Source organism: Amblyomma americanum, chromosome 11, assembly GCF_052857255.1.
Source record: "Amblyomma americanum isolate KBUSLIRL-KWMA chromosome 11, ASM5285725v1, whole genome shotgun sequence".
Lineage (NCBI taxonomy): Eukaryota > Metazoa > Arthropoda > Arachnida > Ixodida > Ixodidae > Amblyomma > Amblyomma americanum.
In genome coordinates, this window is record NC_135507.1 from 3,057,000 (window position 1) to 3,080,565 (window position 23,566).

At 47.8% G+C, this 23,566-nt stretch overlaps 1 protein-coding gene across 2 annotated transcripts; it reads right to left on the reverse strand.

The window, feature by feature from the left end:
- Positions 1–2,322: 2,322 nt before the first annotated feature.
- Positions 2,323–21,584, reverse strand: LOC144111499 (uncharacterized). Of its 2 annotated transcripts, XM_077644822.1 has the most exons (4): positions 21,337–21,584; positions 20,090–20,329; positions 5,813–5,967; positions 2,323–2,688 (listed from the first exon to the last, which is right to left on the reverse strand). In XM_077644822.1, exons 3-4 carry the CDS (start codon positions 5,942–5,944, stop codon positions 2,566–2,568), a joined length of 255 nt encoding a protein of 84 aa, XP_077500948.1. In that variant the 5' UTR covers positions 5,945–5,967; positions 20,090–20,329; positions 21,337–21,584; the 3' UTR covers positions 2,323–2,565. The 2 variants fall into 2 exon arrangements, with proteins under 2 accessions (XP_077500948.1, XP_077500947.1); XM_077644821.1 differs by lacking the exons at positions 20,090–20,329; positions 21,337–21,584 and adding an exon at positions 7,864–8,188.
- Between the last annotated feature and the right edge of the window lie 1,982 nt (positions 21,585–23,566).

Genomic DNA, 23,566 nt, shown 5'->3' on the forward strand with positions numbered 1-23,566 from the left:
ATACGTAGTGCGAACGACCAGGCAGTTTTAAACACTTCCCTATCTAAAATACAAACTTGGTGCACGAAATGGCAAATGACTATTAATCTTAAAAAGACTGTGGCAATGACCGTTACACGCAAAAAGAACCCGTTATCATTTGCTTATAACATTAACAACCAGTGCTTATCTGTCGTTTCCAGTTACAAATACTTGGGAGTAATAATTTCATCAGATCTTAGGTGGAATGAACATGTAACACACACCTACAATAGAGCAATGAAGAAACTTGGCTTTTTAAGGCGTACGTTAGGGAACGCTTCACCTGAAATTAAAATCCTAGCCTACAAAACATTTATCCGACCCGTCCTAGAGTATGCCGCGATTGTATGGGATCCACATACACAGTCTAATATTACCAAACTTGAGAAAGTTCAAAGAAAATCAGCTAGGTTCATCTTTAACTCATACAGCTGGCGCACGTCCCCATCATTACTTCTAGAAGCTGCAGAACTGGAAAGTCTCACATTCAGACGTTACCGGGATAGGATGAAATTTTTCTATTTACTCTATCATAACCAATTGGGAATAGACAAAAGTTCATACATTCTGCCAGCTAACCGCCGATCTACGCGCTCATATCACACCAAAAAAGTCCTGGATTTTTCGTGCAGGACGGACGCATTTAAAAATTCCTATTTTCCGCGCACTATTTGCGATTGGAATGCATTACCCGCCGACACAGTTGACTGCCCAACGGTTTCCTCATTCCTCTGCGCACTTGCGCGTAAGTCCTGAGTGACATGTGGCTCCCCCTCATCAAAATGACACTCATGTTGTAAATACTATCTTGTGTTTCTGTTTTTGTTCTGATTTATCATTCAGCGTCCTGTATCTTGTTTGCTGATTTTGCTGTTTCTGAATTTGTTGATTTGTGTTGTCCACTCCTGCCTAAGGCCTGATAATAAGGCTGGCAGTACCTGTAAAATAAAATAAAACTGATAGGCGTAACGTTAAGAGACCGGAAGCGGGCAGCGTGGGTGAGGGAACAAACGCGGGTTAATGCCATCCTAGTCGACGTCAAGAGGAAGAAATGGGCTTGGGCCGGGCATGTAATGCGCAGGCAAGATAACCGCCGGTCCTTAAGGGTAACGGAGTTGATTCCAAGAGACAGCAAGCGTAGCAGGGGGCGGCAGAAGGTTAGGTGGGCGGATGAGTTTGCAGTCATACGGGGGCGCAGCTGACAAAGGACAGGGTTAATTGGAGAGACATGGGAGAGGCCTTTGCCCTGCAGTGGGTCTAGTCAGGCTTATGATGATGATGATGATGATGATTGTACAAAATGAAGTCATTTGTGAGTGTGTTCGTGGCTTATGAACCATAGCAAAAGCTGCACGAAAGCATTTTTAAACGGGAGCCAGTTTATGGACGAAACTTTTTCATATATTGTAAGACTTCACTGTAACAATCCACGTATCCGCAGATCTTCTATTAGCATGCTTTAAATTTGGTATATTAACGTTTTTGCTGTCGTGAAAAGCGTTTCCCATTGGTTTTCTACGTCTTAACTGCTCTATGCGAGTGGTGGAAACACTCTGAAAGAAAGGTTTTGCTACACATCGCAAGAATGGACCATTCATTACCTTCTATATTTCGATAACAATGCCTTACAATATTTCAATATTTAAATTTTTTTTGTCCAAGAAGGTTGGACATGTGGCGTACTTTCAAACGATCAAACGTTCCTTCTTGCAGAAGGAAATTCGCAGAGCTAAGCTATGGAGCCTGGAGTGGATTGAGTTGTGGAGTCTAGAAGGCAAACCTTCTTTGGCTGCCAGAGAAGAGCAAATTAATACTTTATGGTGATGAAAAATACTTGAAACCATGATGAGATCGAACACGCATGCAACTCTTACGTTTTCATTTGCCGTGGCCGAACTAGTCATGGACGGCGTCCATAAGTCGTAACACTTTACGTTATAATTCCGCTGTGACGCAGAAGGCGATTTCATTACTTTAATTCATGTCCCTCGGCTAAGGAAGACAGGTGTCTAATGAACGGTCGATAACTGCAAGAGGTTTAACTGTATCTGGTTTCTTTTGAAAATTGGTGCAAAATGCGAAAATTTCGTGAGTAGGGACTATTAGTTGTGAATTATGGCACATAACTGTCATGCGCCGAACGCAAGGTAGAGTGAAAGTTCGCTTAAGAGGAGTGGCGATTTCGATGAGTACCATTACAGCATTAGCTTCTTGCCCCTTTGCTGTATGACAGAATTCACCTATGCTGCGAATTGTGTTAGTAGGAGCAATGAAAGTAGTAGCAGTATTGCTACTCAAGCGTTGTATTCGAACTTATTTATTAATACCTCACAAGAACACGATCAAAATAAAAAAAGGACAGGCCATTCTACTGACTGATCACGCTTACAATGGCAGTGCCTCGCTTCTTTTTCACATAATAAATGAGCTGAGTTATTTTTGACACGCTATTTTGCAATACATCGTCACTGATAGGAGAGCCGGATGCTCTGGAGCACACTCCGCGCCTTCTGTTGGCTGCCCGTGGTGGCCCTGCGTTGTTGCTCACATCGCGGGGTAGGGCGGCGCAGTGGCGCTGACCGCGAGCGACGGCTGACCGACACCAGGGCCCGATGGCTGCATGAAGGCACCCGGTGCGGGTGACTGGACCACCACGGTGTGAACGTCCTGCAAAGTGGAATTGAAGACTCTAATAAAACCGAAAGCAACGAAAGCTGTTTGTCCTTAATTCTATAGAAAACGAAAGCAGGTACTTATGTTCAGTTACTTCCAAAGGAACGTGCACGATAAAATGCTACTTTCGGAGGGGTGGTAGTTTTCGATTAGGCCAGTATATTGCGTACGTGCATTTTTAAAAAAACTTGACAGATAAATACGAAAGTCTCTGTATATTTCCGAATAGATGACGAAAGAAAGAAAGAAGGCAAAAAAAAAAGAAAGGAAACGACTGAAAACAGGCACTTTTGCGAAGTACTTTGACTTGCGAAGGTTTTCCGAGGGCGTTTGCGTTCGTTCAGGTAAACAGCACCTTCGAGGCAGTTCACTGACTAGCTCTGCTCTATGCATAGAAGGCGTGCTTGTTGTGACGGAAGGCCTAGACGCCCTAGCCGCAGCTGCTACCACGTTCGGAAGAGGCCGCAAAGCTGTTCCTCCTGTTTCAGGGAGTTTACCGGGATAACGCGTGTGGCCTGGCGCAAGACAGCAGATAGGAAGTCATTGGGGAAGCCCTTTGTCTTGATCAATCCGTGACATCGAAGGAGCCCAAGCACTGCGCATTTTGAGCGGTGGCGCGACTTTAAGGATTAAATGAGCAGTAAGGACTAATTGAAAATGGCCTCTGTACCGATATACTTTATTTACTTATTTATTTATTTATGTGTTTATTTATTTATTTATTTATATGTTTTTTATGCCGAATTCCCTCTGGCGCTACGGGAATTATTGAGGGGAGCGGAACAGTAAGGAGAATTAACACATTACATGAATTGCGCTTGCAGCATCTTTTTCGTTAATCTCATACCCCGTCCAACTTTCTGCCACCCTCTGCTATGCTTGCCTTCTCTTGGAATTCAGTCCGTTGCTCTTAACGACCATCAGTTGTCTTCGCAGTTGTCAGTTGTCTTCCTTCCTCTTTATTTCGATTAGGATGTCATTAACCCGAGTTTGTTACCTCACCCACTCTGCCCTCTTCCTGTTTCTTAACGTTACACCGATCATTTTCCTTTCCATGGCTCGCTGCGTTGTCTTTAACTTAAGCTGAAATAATTTCGTTATTCTCCCCATAGGTGAGTACCGGAAATATACAGCTGTTATATACTTTTCTGTTGAGGGATATTTTTAGCCAGCCTTTCGTGGACTGAGAGAACCAGCCACATGCGCTCTACCCCATTCTCATTATTCTAGTTAATTCGCTTTCGCGATTCGTATCTGCGGTCACTACCGGCCCTAAGTAGACGGGAGAAGGCTCAACGCGTCGGCGATGGCCACGGAAACCACCCAGAGGGTAGGCAACCTGGAAGCCCTGGAAGGACGAGGAGGGTTGGCATGGAAGGAGTCGCCAGTTTTACTCGAGCGGCAGGGACAGAAATGTGTCACTTTGAAACCCAATCTTTCAGCGACAAAGGCGTCCTTCGCTGGCGAACAAATATCACCATGGCCCGAGAGAGCCATACACCCGATTTTTCTTGTAAACGAAAATTAGATGTCGTTATTCTCGGTGCCCGTTTTACTGGACGCGGGATTTGGTTCCGCAGTGTATTGTGGTGCCCGATTCATTTTATTGCTAATCGCAGAGTACGGGCCTTCCGAAGAAAGTGTCCTCTCTGCTGACGTGATTCAAGTGAGCCTGCCCTGCGTGCCGCTGGCGTTGCTTGTCTTTCCACATGCATGACAGTTTTGAAGCCTTCTGCGAACTGTTTAAAAGAAATGAAGTCTCTCTCTCTCTCTCTCTCTCACACACACACACACACACACACACACACACACACACACACACACACACACACACACACACACACACACACACACACACACACACACACACACACACACACACAGAGAGGGAGAGAGAGAGAGAGAGAGAGAGAGAGAGAGAGAGAGAGAGAGAGAGAGAGAGAGAGAGAGAGAGACGGAACCTGCGGCCCAGAATGTGCTCTTATGTGGGGGAAGAGGGCGGGGTGTGTGTGGCAGCAATCTCCACGCCACCTTATTGCAGGATGCAGCATGCATGGCCTCGCCAGTCTTTCTGTGCAGCAAGATCGGTCCAGTCAACTAACTGTATACGGTTGCCGTTGACTTCCCCGTTAGGTCAGCGGATATTTAAGTGCGCTCATTAGGGGTCCCGCACTTAGTGCCGAGAGGCAACAGCTAGGCTGTGCATCGGACCGTCTTGATCCTGGCACTCTGACGGAGGTGAATATTTGAATGCCTTCGCGATAGGCTACGACTTTGCCAAAGTCGCCCCGTCCTTATACTTCACGAACACTCTTCATTAGCTTAGTTTTCTTTTCTCCTTGCCATTTCGCCGTGTTAACGATGGCGGTGAATGTTATGGTGTCTATTCAGCTGCCGGCTTATCTGAGCTTAGAATCTCGAAGTAAGACATGATGTCGGGCTAGTTAGTGCATAATGGCAAAACTGAGCGGAGAAGACAGGACGGGAGGAGAACACGAAGGCGCACATAAAAGTGAAAAACTTCCAACTGGGTTTGTTTCGCGAAAACAGGGGACTTATAAGAGTCTTCAATGTAGCAAACAAGTTAAAACAGCAAAGAATTCATTACTAAAGAAATACCAATTCCACGTGTACATTGAAACCATGGAGAGTCTGGATATGCCCGTCTAAGAATTCTATCTGTCCTTGATAGTGATAAAGGTGAAATAACGCAGTTGTCGCCCCCTTTGGTGATGTACAATGCCTAGATAATTTCTGTTTTTGTCTTCGCCTTCGATATGAATTTCGTTTTCTCCAGATAAGGTAAACAACTTTCGCTGTCGCAGCCGTCAGTGCAGGGGGAGCTAACTGCCCGTACCGGTACGTATAGATCGCTTATGTTCCAAAGCGCACTCATTAAAACAGCGCCCAGTTTTGCCCTATGTCGGACCGGCCGCGCACGACAGAGGTATGTTGTAGATAACATCGGAGACGTGTGGAAGCGCTTATCGGTCCCCTGTTTTCCCGAAGTAAGTCTAGTTGGAAGTTCCGCGCTTTGCGTTCTCCTCCCGTCCCGTCTTCGCGCAGTTTTGCAATTGCTGACGCTTAGAATCATCCGCTGCAAGAAGCGACATGTTACCCTCTGCGCCATGCAGCCCCGGATGCAGCAGACGCAGCAGGCGACGATGGCCACGACGACGGCCACCACGATGACCACGATGGTGGCGATCACTCCCGTGGCCAGGCGGCCGACTGTCTCGCTGGGGTCCATCTTGGCACCGCTTTCTTTCTTTCCTGCGCCAGAGAGAAGCCACGCCCGTGGGCACCGCTCGCAGCGAGGAACTTTGCCTACCACACTCACTGATCTGGCACTCTCCTGGCGGAGGAAATGAAAAGGAAAAAAAAAAAGACTTTGAATGTGGACACATAGGGACAATCCGTAGGCCCATTAGAGTGCTATAGTGGATTCTAGGCGAAGCATGGAGGAAGGAAATGTTGGGAGTGGCCGTCGTTTTTCGAGCTGCATAAAAAAGTATGCCGGAAATGCCGTGTTTTCGCAAGTACATCAGAGATTCTTTGGTCCTTTGCGCAGCGGTGTCGTCTGCACAACCATCTGTCAGCTACTGGCGGACAGGCTTTATGCGAGATCGTCTGCTCGAGCAGGCTTTCCGAGCCACCTAGAGCGACGAGCCAACTGGCCAGACGGAGCCCTAACTTCCAGCTACAAAAATATTTCGTAACGGCCTCTCCTATATTCTTTTCTTTCCCTACGAGCCGAAGGAATGCAGCTGTATATTTGGCAGAGACTCTGCAGGGGGCATGAGTTGGTGAAATCTGCCGGGATATATGGTGGCTGTGGCTGGTCCAGGGTTGATCCAGAGTTAAATCAGTGGGAGAGGGCTCTCTCTTGGAGTCGATGTAACTTAGTTCGCAGCATTGATGACCTCGATGACTACGATACACTAACACGGGACCTTGCAAGGCAGCGATGTTGAACGACCACACGACACTCTGTCTAAGAAACTTCAACCTCATTGCCACTTGGTAGAGAGACCACGCACGAAAGATGTGCAGCAGCGGCTGAGTTTCATCTTTTGCTGGCTTCGCGCGGCTGCGCTCTTGAAGACGAATGCACGTTAGACTAGTTTGATACTGCTTAGGAGGAAACCAATTCGGCGTTGGTCCACGAGACACGCCGTGGTGGATTAATTTCGAATGCCTGGATTTGTCTAACGTGCCCCGAAATCTTATTACACGGATATTTTGCATTTCGCCTGCGTCCAAACGCGGTCACCGCGGCTGGAATAGCACCCTTCAACTCATGCTCAATGCGCACTGATCGCGACAACACGGCCTCTTCTCGCTTGGCAGTAAAAATACGGCATGAAATAAGCAAGAGGGAGAAGTAGAAAGGGTAATAGATTCATATATTTGCTAAGGGATGGGGGGTAACTATAGCGCTTCCGAAAATTACCACGACGATTCAATAAAAATGACGGCTTCGTGACAGAGAAACTCGTACAGAAATACGCGGATCGCGCACATGGGTAGAAGCATCGGCAAGCTTGGTAGGCGACGCCATCTGCCGGAAAGGCTGTTTCCAGTTTTTACAGTTTCCAGTTTCTCGGTACGCAATCACAAGTAGTTCAAAATTCTGCTTTGACATCACGACCGCAAAGTTCATACGGTGCAATCTGGGCAATCTGAACCCAAACGAATGAGAATTTTAAGCGGCGGATAAACGAGACTACGCACAAACGCGAAAGTTTGCAAATTCCTGAACATGATGCGGTAAGTGTCTTATAAGGCATAATTAAAGAAAACATAAACGTAAATACGTAAAGCACAAAAAAAGTCAATACGTAAAGGAATGCTAAATGCCAGTGTTCCGTTACTGCGACTAGAACATCATTAAGGTGAAACGTACGCTCAAAATCTAATATTTGCACATTTTTAACAAGATCTACAGCTTAGAGCATGACGATCGCTTCCTACATTTGTTTATGCTTAATTTGAAGGCCTCAGAACGCTGGCGTGGCCCAGTCAAATACTAGGACAAGATACACATACCCCCCTCGGTACGTATGCCATGCTCTTTGTTGATGTTACTTTTACTGCTGCACTACCACAGGTTTCTCAGAACTGTAAAGCTCCCAACGTGTTTCAGAGTGAGAAACAAATTCTACATACTTGTCGTCCGCAAGGCACGGGCTCCGTGACCGATCCGCCCACTGCGCCGGCCGGTGCTGAATGCAGTGAAGCGTGTACACTGGCTAGCTCGAGCCGTGTTGTTCCATGCGCGTACCAGCCCCGAAGCGAACAATGAGTGAACCCGAGAGGTGTGGGAGCGAAAGCGAAACCATACACCCAAGCTGCCTAAGCGCTCTATGGACCCAGACACGGGAGAACCCAGACAGCCAGCCCTGTTGTCGGGACGGTGCGTCAGGCCCCCTCCGTCCCCATTCGTCCGCGCAACTCTCTGCGTTGCCAAGGGCAGCATCCGTGGGCGTATGCTGCAGTCCAAGGATGCCTAGAAGACTGCGCATCATAAGCAATGCTACTCCTCGTAAGCTCAATGCATAAAAATTAGCATACATTGTGATTCAATATTTAAAAACTTACAAGTTGTCGCGCCACCTTTGGACGAGTAGCTAAACTGCTTGTGACTATTTTGCACGGTCAATATTTACAACACAAGAGCGTGTAAAGTATTATTCATTTCTAACAGATGGCGGTTTCAAATGCTGGAGCTCGTGGGAGGGCTGGATTCGATGAAGACGATGGTGTGCAGGGGCTTAACCACTATCAAGATCGCTAACCGCCGGAGCGGGCGCGTCAGGTGCGCATGCCGCGCGCTGTCTGGGCTCTCACATTTCGCGTTCAGCGGTGAGCCTGTCCGTGTGCTTGCTTGCGCCCATCTACCTGCGGGCTGCTGCCCGGACAGAAGTTGTTGAACGACGTGCCTGCGCGGGGCGCTGAAAGAAAAATGAAGCACGAAACAAAAAGCGCCTTAAGCAGGGCTGCCTTCGTTGTTTTTTTTTTAAAGCTAGCCTGTGTCGGAAAAAATGCCTGACGTTAAGAGGTTATTTAGAAACTGTTCTGAGATTTAATAATTCTAGCACTGCAGACATGCAGACCACTCAATTATAATTTATTAATTTATCAACGAACAGGATTTTCAGTTTTTGTGGAATAACTTCCAATATGTTAATCTGACGGCAAAAACAGCAGGAATATCAGTACATATTTAGAGCTCGTCGATACTTCGTGGAAGAAGAAGAGCAAAAAGGCCAAATTTTCTGTCCTCTGCGGCGACGGAAAATGTGGCCACGAGGAATAGCACGGACGCCGGAAAGGAATACGTGAAGAATACAATCTGGCACCCACAATACTGCCCCGGCGCCTAACGTATTCCTCCATGCTCCGGCAGTCGCCTATGCGTCAACGCTTGGTCCGGCGCCTTTGCGACGCGCTTGAAGGGGGCCCTGAAACACATTTTCAGTGCATTGTTTTACCTGTTGGTTGCATAGAATTAGTTATAGTTATGCTATTAGCATCGGTCGTACCACGTATACTACGGTTTTTAGTATTTTAATTAGTTCGCAAAAAAAAAATTCGTGGCGCTGACGGTGGCACCATACAGTGGCGGTTTTTAGCCGCGGATATGACCACTTAGTGGGAGCTTGATGATTGGACAAAAGAGTAAATATACTGCAAATTGTGTTCATAACTTGAGATCGTTGTGTCAAGTTTTTGTTTTTTTGCATTAAATTAACAAAACCAACTTGTTTGCCCTAGATAGCACTGTAAAGCAAGTAAAACAAAAATACACCACCACAGGCTCTGGCTACATTTTGCATCGAATGACTTTGCGCCTCTTTGTAAACATCCTACGACCTAGCGCTCAACACTTATGGCTACTTTCTATGTATCCCAGAGCGGCTTTGCAGATGTCACAAAATTCGGCGCATTTTCAAAAAAAAAAAAAAACGGCGCTGCTCTTAAGCAATCGCGCCCGTGCGCAGTAAAAAAAAAAAGAAAACAGCGGGGGAAGGACCCCCGGAGAGTGCGTAGCTTTGCGTACTGCTGCAACTCAGCTCGCCGGCGCGGCGCCGAGGGGGGCATGGCCGCGCGCGGCGTCGATTTTTCTCGAATGTCGGAGAAGTTTCTGCTCTTTGTCGACGGAAAGGGGGTAACCTTGACCGCGCCAAAGTGATACCCTCTCCCCTTCGCTCCTGCACCGATGACTCAGCGTGCCGCGAATGACCTAGATCGTTCTAGAAGGTGGTTTCCACGCTCGACCAATGGGGTCGCGCGCCCGGCGCAAGAAGAAGAAGGAGTTTGTGCAGTTGAAGCTGCGTGTATGTGCGCGCCTGCCCTAGCGCGAAGAACAAACAGACGCGGACTGCGCCTATAAATGAGGGGCTTCAACCGCTGTCTGTTAGCCCGAGCCTCCGTTCAAGCTTCCGAGAAGCGCGCCCGCTCGACTCCCGGGAGAACACCACTCGCCCATCCACGGACCAGCGAGGCAACGTGCGCCGACCTGCGGGACGGCCCCGTCGTGCTCCTCAGGTCGTCGGACTGTCGCAGTGCCCGGTGAACAAATTGTGTTTTGTTTGTCTCTCTGTATTTGTGCCCTTTAGGTGCAAAGATTTTATTGAATTGTTATCTCTCTCTATTGTTACTTTGCACGAGTGCATTGTATTTGTAAATCACTTCGTATCTGCTCGTACGAGTGATTGTGAAAGCGTCTGTATTATCTCTTAAGCTGTATAAACTGTTTTGTTTTGTGAACCTTTGGCTCTGACCCATTCTCTGGCTTGCGACAGGCGAAAGCTGGGCACCAAACGACCAACCCCCTTGTCACTTGGTAGCTGGTCTCCGGCTGAGCTTGCCACGCTGAGTCGAGGGCATCTCCTTTGTGACCGAGACCACTACCCCCCACACGCTCTAAGGGTGTCTGGGAGCGCACGCAAAAGTGCGCGAACTGATGACAGCGGAATCGATCCGATCGAGCCATTGCACTCTATAAGCGTTCGTTTCGGTTCCAACGAAGGATGCGTTCGTTTCACGTTTAGCATGCAGTGCGCATCGTCAGCTTGTGGAGGATCACCGGGCGGCGGCGCCAGATGGCGCCACGTTCCCGTCGACAGTGCGCGCTCCTTCTTCGCCGTGACTAACCAGCGCGCTAGGAGCGACGGGCGATGGCTGGCGGTAAGCAGTAGCGGTACGCGCTGTGCTAAATGTGTCTGATATCTTGCGCAGGCTGCCACACCGTCGCAGTGTGTCACACATCTTGTGTCACACATTATTAACTGCAGCAATTGTGCACCGCTATTCGAAGAGACGGCAATTCTGGGCAGGAGCAGAAACGAACACGCGCGGCTGGCTCTCGAAGCATTCCATATAAGAAAAAGGCTGAATGATGTGTAAGCGATACTTCCTTATCACTTTACACCGCCGAATTGAAGTTTTTCTGCTCGCATCGTTGCCAGTAATCTCGCACGACGAATTCTTGTTAGCTTGGGCAAGTGTGGAAAAATGTATGTCTATGCGTTGGTGTGAGAAGAATAAAATAGCTGTTAGTGTTGCGCCAGTCCTTGTGTTTCTCCTGTGTGTGTGGTTCGTCGAATGGTTTGCGCACATCTGTCACACCGTCGCAGTATCTCGCGCTCGAGTTCGGATCCATAAGGGAACGTCATTGACCAGTGTTCCCATCTGCGCCATCGATGCGACGATGAAGCATCACTGGGTCAGCTGGGCGTTCACATGGTGGTTGTAGCCATGCAAACGGCGCTGCCAGCCTTGGCATGAACGAGTTGCAGATAGCAAGCAACCATGGAGTGCATACTTTCGGGACGTGCTCAGGTAGGCTGTTTTGATTGGTCGCACTAAGCGTCGTCACTGCGAGAATGAAATGGGGATGGGAAGCTGCGCGAAAATCGAGTTGAGGGCTGCATTTTGTTCGCGTTTATTTTGAAATTTCTTCATTGAATATCTCCCGTTCTTAGGCATATATTCTTGTAATTCTTTTTTGATTCAGTAGCAGTGTGACATAAAGAATCCAAAAGAATCCATCTGAAGTGTAACCGGTATCCGCTCAAGCAGTGTTTCGCAGCCCTTTTAAGGTCGTGATTGAAGGTAGCCAGAAGTCGCGAGGATTTTGCGCACGCTACGCGAAGATGTTCACGAGCATCGCCACAGATTGCAGGTGTATACCAATGCAGGAAAGTGTTAAAGATAGAGCCGTCTTCTTTGCTGAAAACGCACAGTGCGGCGCTCGTCTGCGACGTCTTTCCAGCTCTTCACGGCGCGGATAAAAATGTTTGTTAAAGAGACACCGTGGACAACTTCCCGCCACTTGGTTCGGACCCGTGACGACCAGACCGACAACACTGTCACAGTTCAGAAGTGAATGGCGGCGCCATGGGTACCGGCACGAAAGAAACTATCTTGACGTCATTTTACTTGCCACAGCGGCTGGTGGTGGCGACACCTGTATTCCGATTTTCGACCTCTTCTAGGTGATAAAGGCGCCGCATTCACGTAAAATAGTCTTTGTCACTGTGCGCGGTAATCTACTGAATATAGGGCAACTTCATTCGTGCCTTTCACAAAGACGCACACATTAATAAATGGCGCTGGTTGACAAGCAGCAGAATGAGCACGTACATGATTTTAGAACGGCCGCCACGGTGGCTCAGTGGTTATGGCGCTCAGCTGCTGACACGAAAGACGCAGGTTCGACTCCGGATGCGGCGGTCGAATTTCGATGGACACGAAATTCTAGAGGCCCATGTACTGTGCGTGTCAGTCCACGTTAAAGAACCCCAGGCAGCCGAAATTCCTGGAGCCCTTCACTAAGGCGTCCCTCACAGCCTTAGTCGTTTTAGGGTGTTAAATACCCATTCTTCCTAAACCATCTTTGAGCCATCTGGTGGACTCGGGATATTAAGAGATGTGTGATAGGAATCGTGCGACCATGAAGTGGCAGTGACGACACGGACACGCGTTCTTTAATAAACGATGAAAACTGTATGGAGATTTCCAGTACAGATACGCAAAGAGCTGTTAGAGCACTTGACAAAAGAACCGTTTTACTGGTTTTTATTGTCGAAAAGCTCACTGACGTGGCGAGGAAGTCCAGCCGTTTTCCCTGGAACGGGATGTTTCGCCGCCATATTCGCCTCGCACAGTTCCAATTCCCTTGCTCTCACGTACGCACGCACGCACGCACGCACGCACGCACGCACGCACGCACGCACGCTACGTTGATGTTCGGCTGCAAAATACGCATCTATAAGCGTGTAAAAGGGCTTTAAAAAGTGCGCCCAAGTAAAGGTTAAGTTGTTAGGTGGCCTTGTGTCGTGTGTGTATTGTCTCTTGTTGGCTGTTGCTATCCTTACGCATAATGCACACGGGGTCTCGGAGGATATTCAAGCTGTGTGGAGGATCGGTCGGGGGTTTGCATTACTTATCAAGTGACCTATTTTGTGGCACCTGGCCTGGAACGCCAGGAAGCGGCCCGGAACCGTTGCCGTCCGGATTCGCAACCAGGAAGATGATAGGAATGCACGAACTGGCGTCGTCCGTCCAGCGCTGTTTATCGCCTTCCTTGTTGCTTTTGCAAAAGTCGGCCCGTCAGACGCGAGGCTTTTCGTCCCGCAGTTCCTGAACGGGTTCTGCAAAATGGTCCCCGTCAAAGTACGTTCTGAAGTCGTGTGACCTTGATTATGCAGCTACATGCGCTCACCTCTTTGCCAGTTTCCGTTTCACCCCCCCCCCCCCCCCTCCCTGGAGAGCTAGAATGTCTAGCTTGCACTGCCGACACGAGGAAAGCGCATTTTTCAAAACATAGAAACTTATTTGGCTTTTGCGTACTAATGGCTAGCTAAAAGCTCTAATTACAATGTGAGACATAAATGTAACAATTGGAGGACGGTTGTTATTTATATTGCGCTCAGGGTTGGATAAATATTTAAAAATATAATAACCACCTTACTGCTTTAAATCAATCAATCGGTCTATATTTAAACCAAAACTATGTATACGAGCCTGCTGAAGCCAAACAACGGCTTGAGTGGCAGTGCTCAGCCGCTGAAAGCATCTGGAAGTTTAGTAAAGCATAAAATGCAATCCAGAAGTTAACAAGCATCGGTTGGAAGTTTTGCGGAGATGTGTGTAAATGAAACAAGATTTGTTTAGTTTGTTTGCGAGAATTGATATCAATATTTCGACTGGCAGCTTATTATGGGTAAGTGGCGCATCGAACGATCTAGGGTGTTCGTATTTAGTAGGCACCCCAGGAAGAGAAAATCGCTCACGTGGACGCGCAGTTCGGCACACGCGCAGCACAAAAATCAAGTCTTAAAGGCTCACCACAGTTTTTTGACTTGCTACTTACAATACCACGCAGAAGTTGTTTTACCCCATATCAAAATTATTTGAAAATATTACCTAAGATCTTCGCTCAGACTCTAGGAACAGCTGAGTATTGAAAATTAGTTTCAGGAAAGCAAATGGCGCAGTAATTGTCTCACATATGTCGGTAGACACCCGAACTGCGCCGTAAGGGAAGGGATAAGGAGGGAGTGAAAGCAGAAAGGAAGAGGTGCCGTAGGGGAGGGTTCCGGAATAATTTTGACAACCTGGTGTTCATTAACGTGCGCTGACATCGCACAGTACACGGGCGCCTCTGCGTTTCGCTTCTATCGAAACGTGGTCGCCACGGTGGGGTTCGAACCCGGGAACTCCGGCTCAGTAGACGAGCGCCTTAACCACTGAGCCACCGCGGCGGGTAGGAGCAGCTGCACCCATCACGTTTTCGGGGCGTCTGATTAGTGTTCGGTTAGGTAGCATCACTAGCTGATTGCTTCGTGAGGCGTTCTTAATACAGCATGCCTTTTATACATGGATTCTTTCATTCACATGCGTCATTTTTATTTTGACCAAAGATGTGCCCCTCCCCCGCTACATCTTTGGAGACAGACACGAGACTGCTACTGACAGACCACTGTGCGTTGGTCGTCTACGCGGTCGTTTAGCGGTTGCATTTCTTTTTCAGCGCACAATTCAACTTTGTCTTAAAGATTTCTATTAAGGCGGTGCTGTTACGCCTTGCTTGGTGTATATTGCTGCCCACTCTTACTCTCCTGACAGAGCACGTTGACTTTCATATAGCAGTTTGGAAATTGCTGGAAGCTTGCAAATAAGTCACAAGCTGGCACTCCTGCTGAAAGGAGTCTCTAGCACTCCATTAGCTTTTGACGTGCAGGGCTTGTACTCTAGTTACTGCGTATTGTATAGGAAGCGATGGTAATCATTAAGAGAACGGCAATATCAATCGGCAATAACAAAGCGGCGTCTCGCGCAGCACGTTCGCAGCCGCTGGTTGCTACTAGTTCAGCCTCAGTTAAAAATGCTATGTCAATTGCCCATGCAGTAGAATACGGCAAAAGGCACACCCACGGCATAGAAATAATTATTTCGTCGAATGGCGTCTCATGATCACTTGAAAGGGAGGCGGCTCAAAGTGGTGAAGAAATTTTATTCAACCCAAGGTGGTCGGAAAGTCAAACGAAAGACAGACTACTTTAGTCATGAAAGAATGATCTCTCTCTCTCTCTCTCACTCAAATAACGGTGGATACATGTTTCGTTCATAACAATGTCCGGGGAACTCCGCCGAGCTACCGGCGGAGACGGTACTCCGTAGAAGCTCTGCGATTTATTATCTGTGCAATATACTACTGTGTCAATAGACTTGGCTTAAAATTTTTCTCACTGCCTGTGGCCTCTAAACCCCCAAGAGCGTGAAACCACCTTTGGATGTCCTGGGCGTTGTTGCTGTAGGCGGGCTGAGGCCAGCTTTCGGAAGCCCGAATAGAGAGAGAGGAGCTCCAGGGGCTTCTCCCTATACGGACTGAGGCAGCGGTGTAGACTGTGCTCCTTCTATGAAGTCTCTGCAGAGCCAGCAATGAAAATGCAGCGTGGAAGCAACAAGAAGAAGAACGTTTATTCGTGACCGCTTGCCGATTATATAGCGTAGGCGACAGCCGAGTGATACCGCGGTCATGCGAGGCAGAGGGCCCGTGCAAAGAGCGCATGCGCAACTGATACGATACAAGGAGCACGACACGACCTCTAGAAGCGTTGCTCTATAGAAGGCCTTCAGCAGTGATGCCAGCTGTGCTTATTGCCAAAAATCTTGAGCGCCTCCAGGCCGAGAAGGGCTCGACAGCCTGGAATCACTGCTCTGGAAAAGCTTTATACAAACAGACTGCTTCTCGTAACGCTGAGTGCCACATCACGAAGTCCACGTCTCTGCATTGGTCAAGTGTTCTGGGAACTGGTGAGACGAACGGCGTCACGCGGGCCAGGCTGAGTCCATGGCTCAGCGGACGACAGTGATCTCGCGGACAGTGCAGGCTGCTACGCGCGTCACCACGGGCTGTGCCACCGTCACTGTGTAGATCTGCGCCGGTGCCTCCTGGCACACCACCACGGGCGTTGGCTACCATTGGGTGCAGGTGGCGGAGGTTGTTTGTCAATAAGGCAGGAACCATGAAAAAGAAAATAATAATTGACTGGCGGTCATACAAGGTGATGTATTAGAATTTTAATTTCTGCATTGTCAAATTCGCTTTCAGTATACGCTTTGAACGGCGTTTTTCTGATTTCGCGTCCGCTGGAGGCGCTTTTGCTGCGCCCTACCTTTTCAACCTTTTGCTCTCGCTCCGACGAAGGCGGCTTCGACGCAAGCGCTAGTTCTGCTCGCTCCAGCTAGAGGTCGCCTCCTTATTCCTTCTCCATCTCTTTTCTCAAGAAATCCTTCGCTCCACCCTCCACCCACACAACCCTCCGGTCACAATGCACGCAACAGTGCGCTTTAGAGAGATGCGATGTCAGTGCCCACCAAAAGTCCCCTGGCGATCGAAATTATTTCGGTACCCTTCACTATGGCGCCTCTTTCTCTTCTGCCACGCCCACCTTCCCTCACGATGGCGTTTACATGTCCACCGAGAAATATTTGAAGGTTTTGTAATACGAAGTACAATCAGAAGTGCCCAAAAAGTGCCCAAAAGAAGTTAGTACGATTATACGGTTATAGTTAAGATGTCTGTTAAGGAAAGCGTAATGCACGGAAAAGAAAACATGCCGCTGAAAGAAATATATAGTTTTTGCTAGCACCTGCATACCAACAGAAATTTTTTGCTGATTGATTTGGTGTGTAAGTTGAATTTTAGACGAGAGTCAAGCGTGATTCCCGAGAAATATAGCGGATTCAGAGGCCTGCAGGAATGATGTGATCCCTCAGGTAAATGTGCGAGCTCATGATAGCTTGCTTTTGATGAGAGCTGAATGTCGTGCAGGTGCTTTTTGTCGGGTTAATTTGTAGTGAAGTTCTTTTGACACCACGTGATACAGTTACTGCTCCTTTCTTTTTCTCAAAGCCCATTATTTTGTGGAAGCATGGGTTATGCTGCTGAGGAAATAAGAAAATTTCAGACAAAGTCTTGAAACGCCGAGGACACTCTCATCGTTGGCCCCATAGCATCCGCATGCATTTTGTCCGCTACTTCTTCCGCTTTTCATCTTCCTATTGCATTGCTCCAAGCTCACCTTAACAACGAAACTTTCTACGTTTACCACATCACTAACCAGTGCCGGCACTACCAGGACTACAGTTTGATACAACTCCAGAACGAAACTGAAGACCCCCGTTAAAGGAAGACTTCCAGCCAATGGCATCGATCGATTTTCATGACATCTCGGTTGATTCGGTTAAGCCCCTTGCATCTGCCAGCCCCCCGCGATGTCAGGCTAGCAGGTGCGAGGGGATTAACCATGACCTCATGAGAATCAGTCGACGCCTTTGGCTGGAAGGCCTCCTTGGAGGGGAATTTGCCGCTTTGTTTTTGAGTTCTATCCGACTGTAGCAGAAGGCAACGGGGGTAGTTTGTGCCAGACAATTATCGCAGGCTTGACTACTGAACCCCCGTTTGGGACTAACAGCTTGTTTCAGTGCTTTACTAGCGATTTCAAGCAGCCGTGATGAGGGCGTTTCCGAGCATGCGGCTTTTGCAGGTCTACTGACCCAGACGGCAAGTCTTTGCGGGCTTTGAAGTGGCAGATTTTATGGGACGTTAGCGGCGAGGCAGGATGGCCAAACATCCATCACTGCTAAATAAATCTTCATGCCTGGAGAAGGTGAACAGAAGAGCTACCCAGTCGAAAAATGCGACAGAGCCGGCATCAAAGTGCGACAAATTTTTTCTTCTGTCGTTGCGACCCATTTTTTTTTGTAGAATTGCGAAGGTGTCTGTTATCATAAAAGAACTGGCTCTATCGTTACGACACGGGAATTCGCAATACTACAGAAAGTCCTGTTGTAACATCAACAATTTCTGTTGTCATGTCCCAAAATACTGCTGGAGAATCGTTTTTCACAACAGACAGTTTCTGTTGTGTTTTTCGATCGGGTACTACAGTGTACTATCGGAAAGTAGGGTGGACAGTCTCTAAGTTTCAAGCTTATTTCCTGCACTGCAAAATTTGAGGTGCCGTTTGTACCACTAGATCCAAAGTCCAGCGTCGCCATCAAATAATATATATATATATATATATATATATATATATATATATATATATATATATATATATATATATATATATATATATATATATATATATATATATACACACCAAAGGTGTTCGCTTTTTCACGGTAGGACTGTCCTGTTATTCAGGCACCGAGATAAAAGAACCCGAGAGCTCGCAGAAGCGTTTCAGATAAGAAAAGCAGGATACTCATGCATTAGAAGCCCTACATTAGCCTTGCATGCGAAGGAATTAACTATTATTGACAGCTTTTGTTAAGTCTTGATTTACCATTGCCACACGTTGTATAGCCCCTTGACCTGCATAACAGTGACTTGAAAAAAAAAAAGAAGTGTTTGAACGTTTCCATGTGTTGTGTAACCTCTTGACTTGCAGGACAGCTATGCTTGAAAGAAGGTTTTTTTTTTTCCGAATAAACTTCATTTGATAGTCCAGCGCCTTGTAGTGTGTCCTCTCCTTTCTTCTCTGTCGTCGCTGCGCGCTGCTCCGTAGCTTTGAATGCATACGGACTTGCCCTATTAACCGTTCTAGCACAGTCAAACATGCACTGTTGCGCTTTATTTGGTGCTCGCATATTATTTGTGTATTAATAATGTTACATATACTGTACTTCGCGGTGCTTTTCTTTGTTCTTTTGCCGAATGCAGTACCCTATTATGTCCTATCTTTTGTTACCTCACCGCGATTGTTATCACTATCATAGGAATGACTCGAAACAATGGTGTACGGTATTCTGACAAAACTCAGAAACTTCAAAGCCAGCGTAAAATGCTTCAAAAGTGAGAATCGTATCGCGGACTGAGGAAAGGGATATAGCAGGTGTGGCGTTGATAAGCAGAGAGACATCAGAGTGGATATGAGATAACGTCTTTATCGTCATCACCAGCTTGACTTCAGCCACTGTAGGAATAAGGCCACTCCGATATTTCTTTGATAACCCGGTTCTGTGCCAGCTGCGGCCACCTCGTCCCCGCAAACTTCCTGATCTCATCCGTCCACTTGACTTTCTGCCGCCCCTACTACGCTTGCCCTTTCTTGAAATTCACTCAGTTACCGTTAGGGACCATCGGTTATCCTGCCTTCACGTTACATGCCCTGCCTTAGCCAATTTCTTCTTGATTTCGACTAGGATTTCATTGCCTCACATTTGTTGTCTGATCCACTCTTCCTCCTTCCTGTTTCAACTTTACGCCTATCGTTTTCCATACCACACCATACCATACCATACCATACCATACCGTACCGTACCGTACCGTATCATACCACACCATACCATACCATACCATACCATCCGCATTATTTGAAACACGAAGGCTCGAGTGACAAACGCGGCGTCACAAAAGGAGTTGTGCGCCTTTCGATGGAGGAAAAATGCAAAGGCGCCCGTGTGCTGTGCGATGTCAGTGCACGTTAAAGATCCCCAGGTGGTCGAAATTATTCCGGAGCCCTCCTCTACGGGCACCTCTTCTACCTTTTTTCTCTCAATCCCTCCTTTATCCCTTCCCTTACGGCGCTGTTCAGATGTCCGCCGATATGAGACAGATACCGCGCCATTTCCTTTCCCCCAAAACCGATTTTCAATTTTTCCTTGTTCGCGGCGAGCCGCACCCCTCCATCAGCGCTGCACTCGGTGTGTTCCTCAACTCCCATACCCCATAGTGAAGGCACAGCTCATTTCCTTTTCTCTGCTCACAATCCCTTTATGTATGTCAGTGAAGTTTCGGGCTTGAAATATGACGTGTATATAAAACTTTTGTTTGTCATCGCACTGTGAGAAGGTTGGCGAGCAAACTCACCCTTCGGCAACAGCAGCGCAGAAGGTAGCTCTTCAACATGTAATACAAGATCGTGGACGGGACGCAGACAGCAATAATGATTAGAATGACGTAGAAGAATTCCATTTCGTCGACACAGCCCACAACGTTGGCTGACGCAGTCGGCTGGACGGGTACTGGTGTTGTGAATCAGTAAATGAGCACAAGATTCAGTGGGGACTCCGGCTTATTTGCGTTTCCTCCGCTGTAGTGCAGCCAAGCCTGGGAGTTGGAAACGTCGTAATTAGAGAGCTTTAGCGTGTAGCACTGTGTGCGTCAAGTGGCAAAGACAAACAACGTTAACACATGTAAAAATGGAAAGACAAAGAAATGCTTGCTGCAGAACAGTTGATGTGGGGGCAAAATAATACATGGTGCAGCGAAGAAGAGTGGCAGCGCGAAGTTTCACAGGAGCCCATCGTTCAGAGAAAGCGAGGAGAATAACCAACACCTATTTAAGGCAAAAGAGGAATGCCTAAACAGACGTGAGGCAACAGCTCCAGTGGGATGAGAAGTTCGTACTTTAGAGGAACGCATATACGCGCACCGACTGGCTAGTTTAAACCCCAGCAAAGCCAAACTCACCACACGATTTCTGATCTCCTTCCAGGTCAATCACCGAGATTTAGAAGTCAGAACCAACAACTCAACTGTTTAACCTCGCGCTACTGAAAATCTCTCATTTCGCTGTGGTCGTTTCAAATATACTCCTTTAGCGATTATTTGGCGTCGCTATATATGTCTTCGATGTACAATACCAGCGTGCCTGGACGTAGCTAGAGTAGCTCCAATGAAAACACCGCGGCACTCAGGTGGAGAGTTCAGTTTGACCACAACTCAAAGCAGAGCTCTCATACCGGCCGGGGATGCGTGCAGGCGGGGGAAGCACATCCTTCGCGCCAGTGCAAATACGAAGCACATTCGCGTGTCGCTTTCACCAGACCACTACAAAAGCCTTTGCACAGGTTTATTTATTGATTTTATTGTCGCTTCTATTTGTATGCTAAGGCATCTTCAAAACGCCAACTACAGCTGCAGTGATGTTCTCTCGTGACGCGTGGCCTTGCAGCATGAATAAGCTAGAACACTGATCAGTCGTTCAAGAACAAGCTTCCCAGCTCTTGCACAGAAATTAATCGATGAACGAACATATCCGCAGTGCGAAAGGGCAGTGCAATTCGCAGCTCACACATAACTTCGCCGGATTCACCACGCGTCGCATGACTCACCCGTTGTAGGCCTCTGCCCCTTCCTTCAGCTCTCGGGGCTGTATGTGCAGACCTGAGACGAGTTAGCACGGTCGCCCGATGCCCACGGCGTGCACTCCCGCCCCTGTAATATCGGTGCAACGAACAGCTGGCATCCGAGCGTATCGGGCGCCCGCATTAAGGCGCCTTCGCAGGAAGCGCGTCGATAACGGCTGGGGCCGAGTTGCGCACAGCTCGCGGGAGTTCCTCAATGCGAGTGTGCGGCCGAAAGATTAACCGTCAGCGTTGTTCGGCAACAACGGACTGGAGAGGGACACAAGGGAGGGTTTAACGTCATTACTGACGAAACGATTAAAATTGATTTTTTATTTGTTTATAATACTTTCAGCCCCTTTGGCGCTGTTACGGGGTGGAAAGAAGGAAAATAATAAGAATACGAACAGTAAATATAATAAGCTGAAGATAACATTAACTGATTTAGCAGCGCTCACCACGCTTGCGCACACCTTGCGCGGGAACCACGATACCTCTAGGCCTCACCGGTTTACCCATGGCTTTAGCTGTGCTCTTAAATTTGAGGCAGCCATGAGGGAATTCAGCAATACGGCCAGATCGTGTCTTATAACGGAAAGGGGTTCTTCTCTTTCTAATTTCCTCGTCGCTGTCGTATATGTTGTGATTTACCGTTTGCGCTTATGGCTATGGTCGTTCACTACTCCGGCAGCGCTGCACCGTACTGCGCTGAGCTGTTTTGTCGTCCTGCTGTTTTTCCCTTGCTGTCCTTTCGTGGTTTTGTTTATCCGCCGTGCTGTTTTGTCTGGCGTGCAGTTTTGCCGTGTGCTATTTTTTCCCTGTGCTGTTTTGTCGCTGTGCTGTCTTTTGTGCGCTATTTTTACGCAAGCTGTTTTGTCGTGTGCTGTTATTCCGTGTCCCCATGGTGCTCTGCTGCTGACTCGAAAGATGCGGACCCGGCAGCGGCGGTCGCATTTCGGTGGAGGCGAAATGCTTGAGGCCTGTGTACTGTGTGATGTCAGTGCACGTTAAAGAACCCCCAGGTAGTCGAAATTTCCGGGGCTCTCCACTACGGCACTCCTCATAGCCTTAGTCGCTTTGGCGCGTTTAACACCATAAACGAAACTAACTAATTTTCTTGGCGCACTCAGTGGTTGGCATTTCGAAAGATTGCGCGTTAGAAAATGGACGCTATTGACTGTAGACACCCTAGTTTTCGGCAACGTGATAACAGGAAAGGAAGCCATACGTGCTGTACTAAAATGTGAAGTTTTATTAGAAATGTAATATGCTTCCTAATTAAATGATCTTGGTCGAGAAAGGAATTGTACCGTAGCAATCCGTTTCGATGCGTATCAGTGCGTTACCGCGTCGATCCTTTTTTGGTGTTGGCGTGGTGCAACTATCAGAGATATCGGCCCGTTCCTCCTTAGAAGCACCGAGTAAACATCCATGTTTTCAAATTCATTCGGGATTGTTGAGCTTCTTACGCTCACCTGTTTCTGTTCTCCGTTGCGAGAGGTCAGCGACGCAGTAAAGAAAACTGACAGGGAGTCTACAGAGTTCTCAACTAAAGGCTACAAAAGTTCAATCTGCTAGGTTCTCGATCAGTGTCCCTGCCTATGAAACTGAACTCATGCTTCTGAGCGCAAAAAGAGGCCCCCGCAAAAAAAGAAAAACCCAAGCACCTGGCTCCCATGTCGAATGATCGTAAAAACGTCGTCGTCATCGTCATTCAGTGCTGCATTGAAAATCTTAAGGAAGACTGGATGCGAGTGTCGCATAGACAGCCGTCCTTTCTACAAGAAACAAGGGCGTTAACGTCTGGGGGATCATTGAAGGAAGAGAAGAGAGTGGCGGGCGCCCACAGGACGACAAGTGTAAAGTTATAAGAACCCCAGTAAGTGCTCATTGGAGATACTTTTCGTGACGTCACATGTGCTGTGGTATCACATATATTATCTAAAAGGACAGGCGCGTCGGCGTGCGCTTGAGAAAAAAATTCAAATTCCTAAAGGGTAGGCAAAACTCACAGTTACCCAATCAGTGCTGATCTAAAGATTGCGCGTCTGATTTTCGAGCGCTTACATTTTAGTGAGGCAGGCTGCTCAACGCACAGGCGAAATAAGGCATGCTTTGTTTGACAAGTGCGTCTCGTACAGAATTCAATCTGACCCAAGATGTCACACCTATCCCCTCTTGGCCTCTGCTCAAGAGAAATTTATTAATAGGTGCAGCT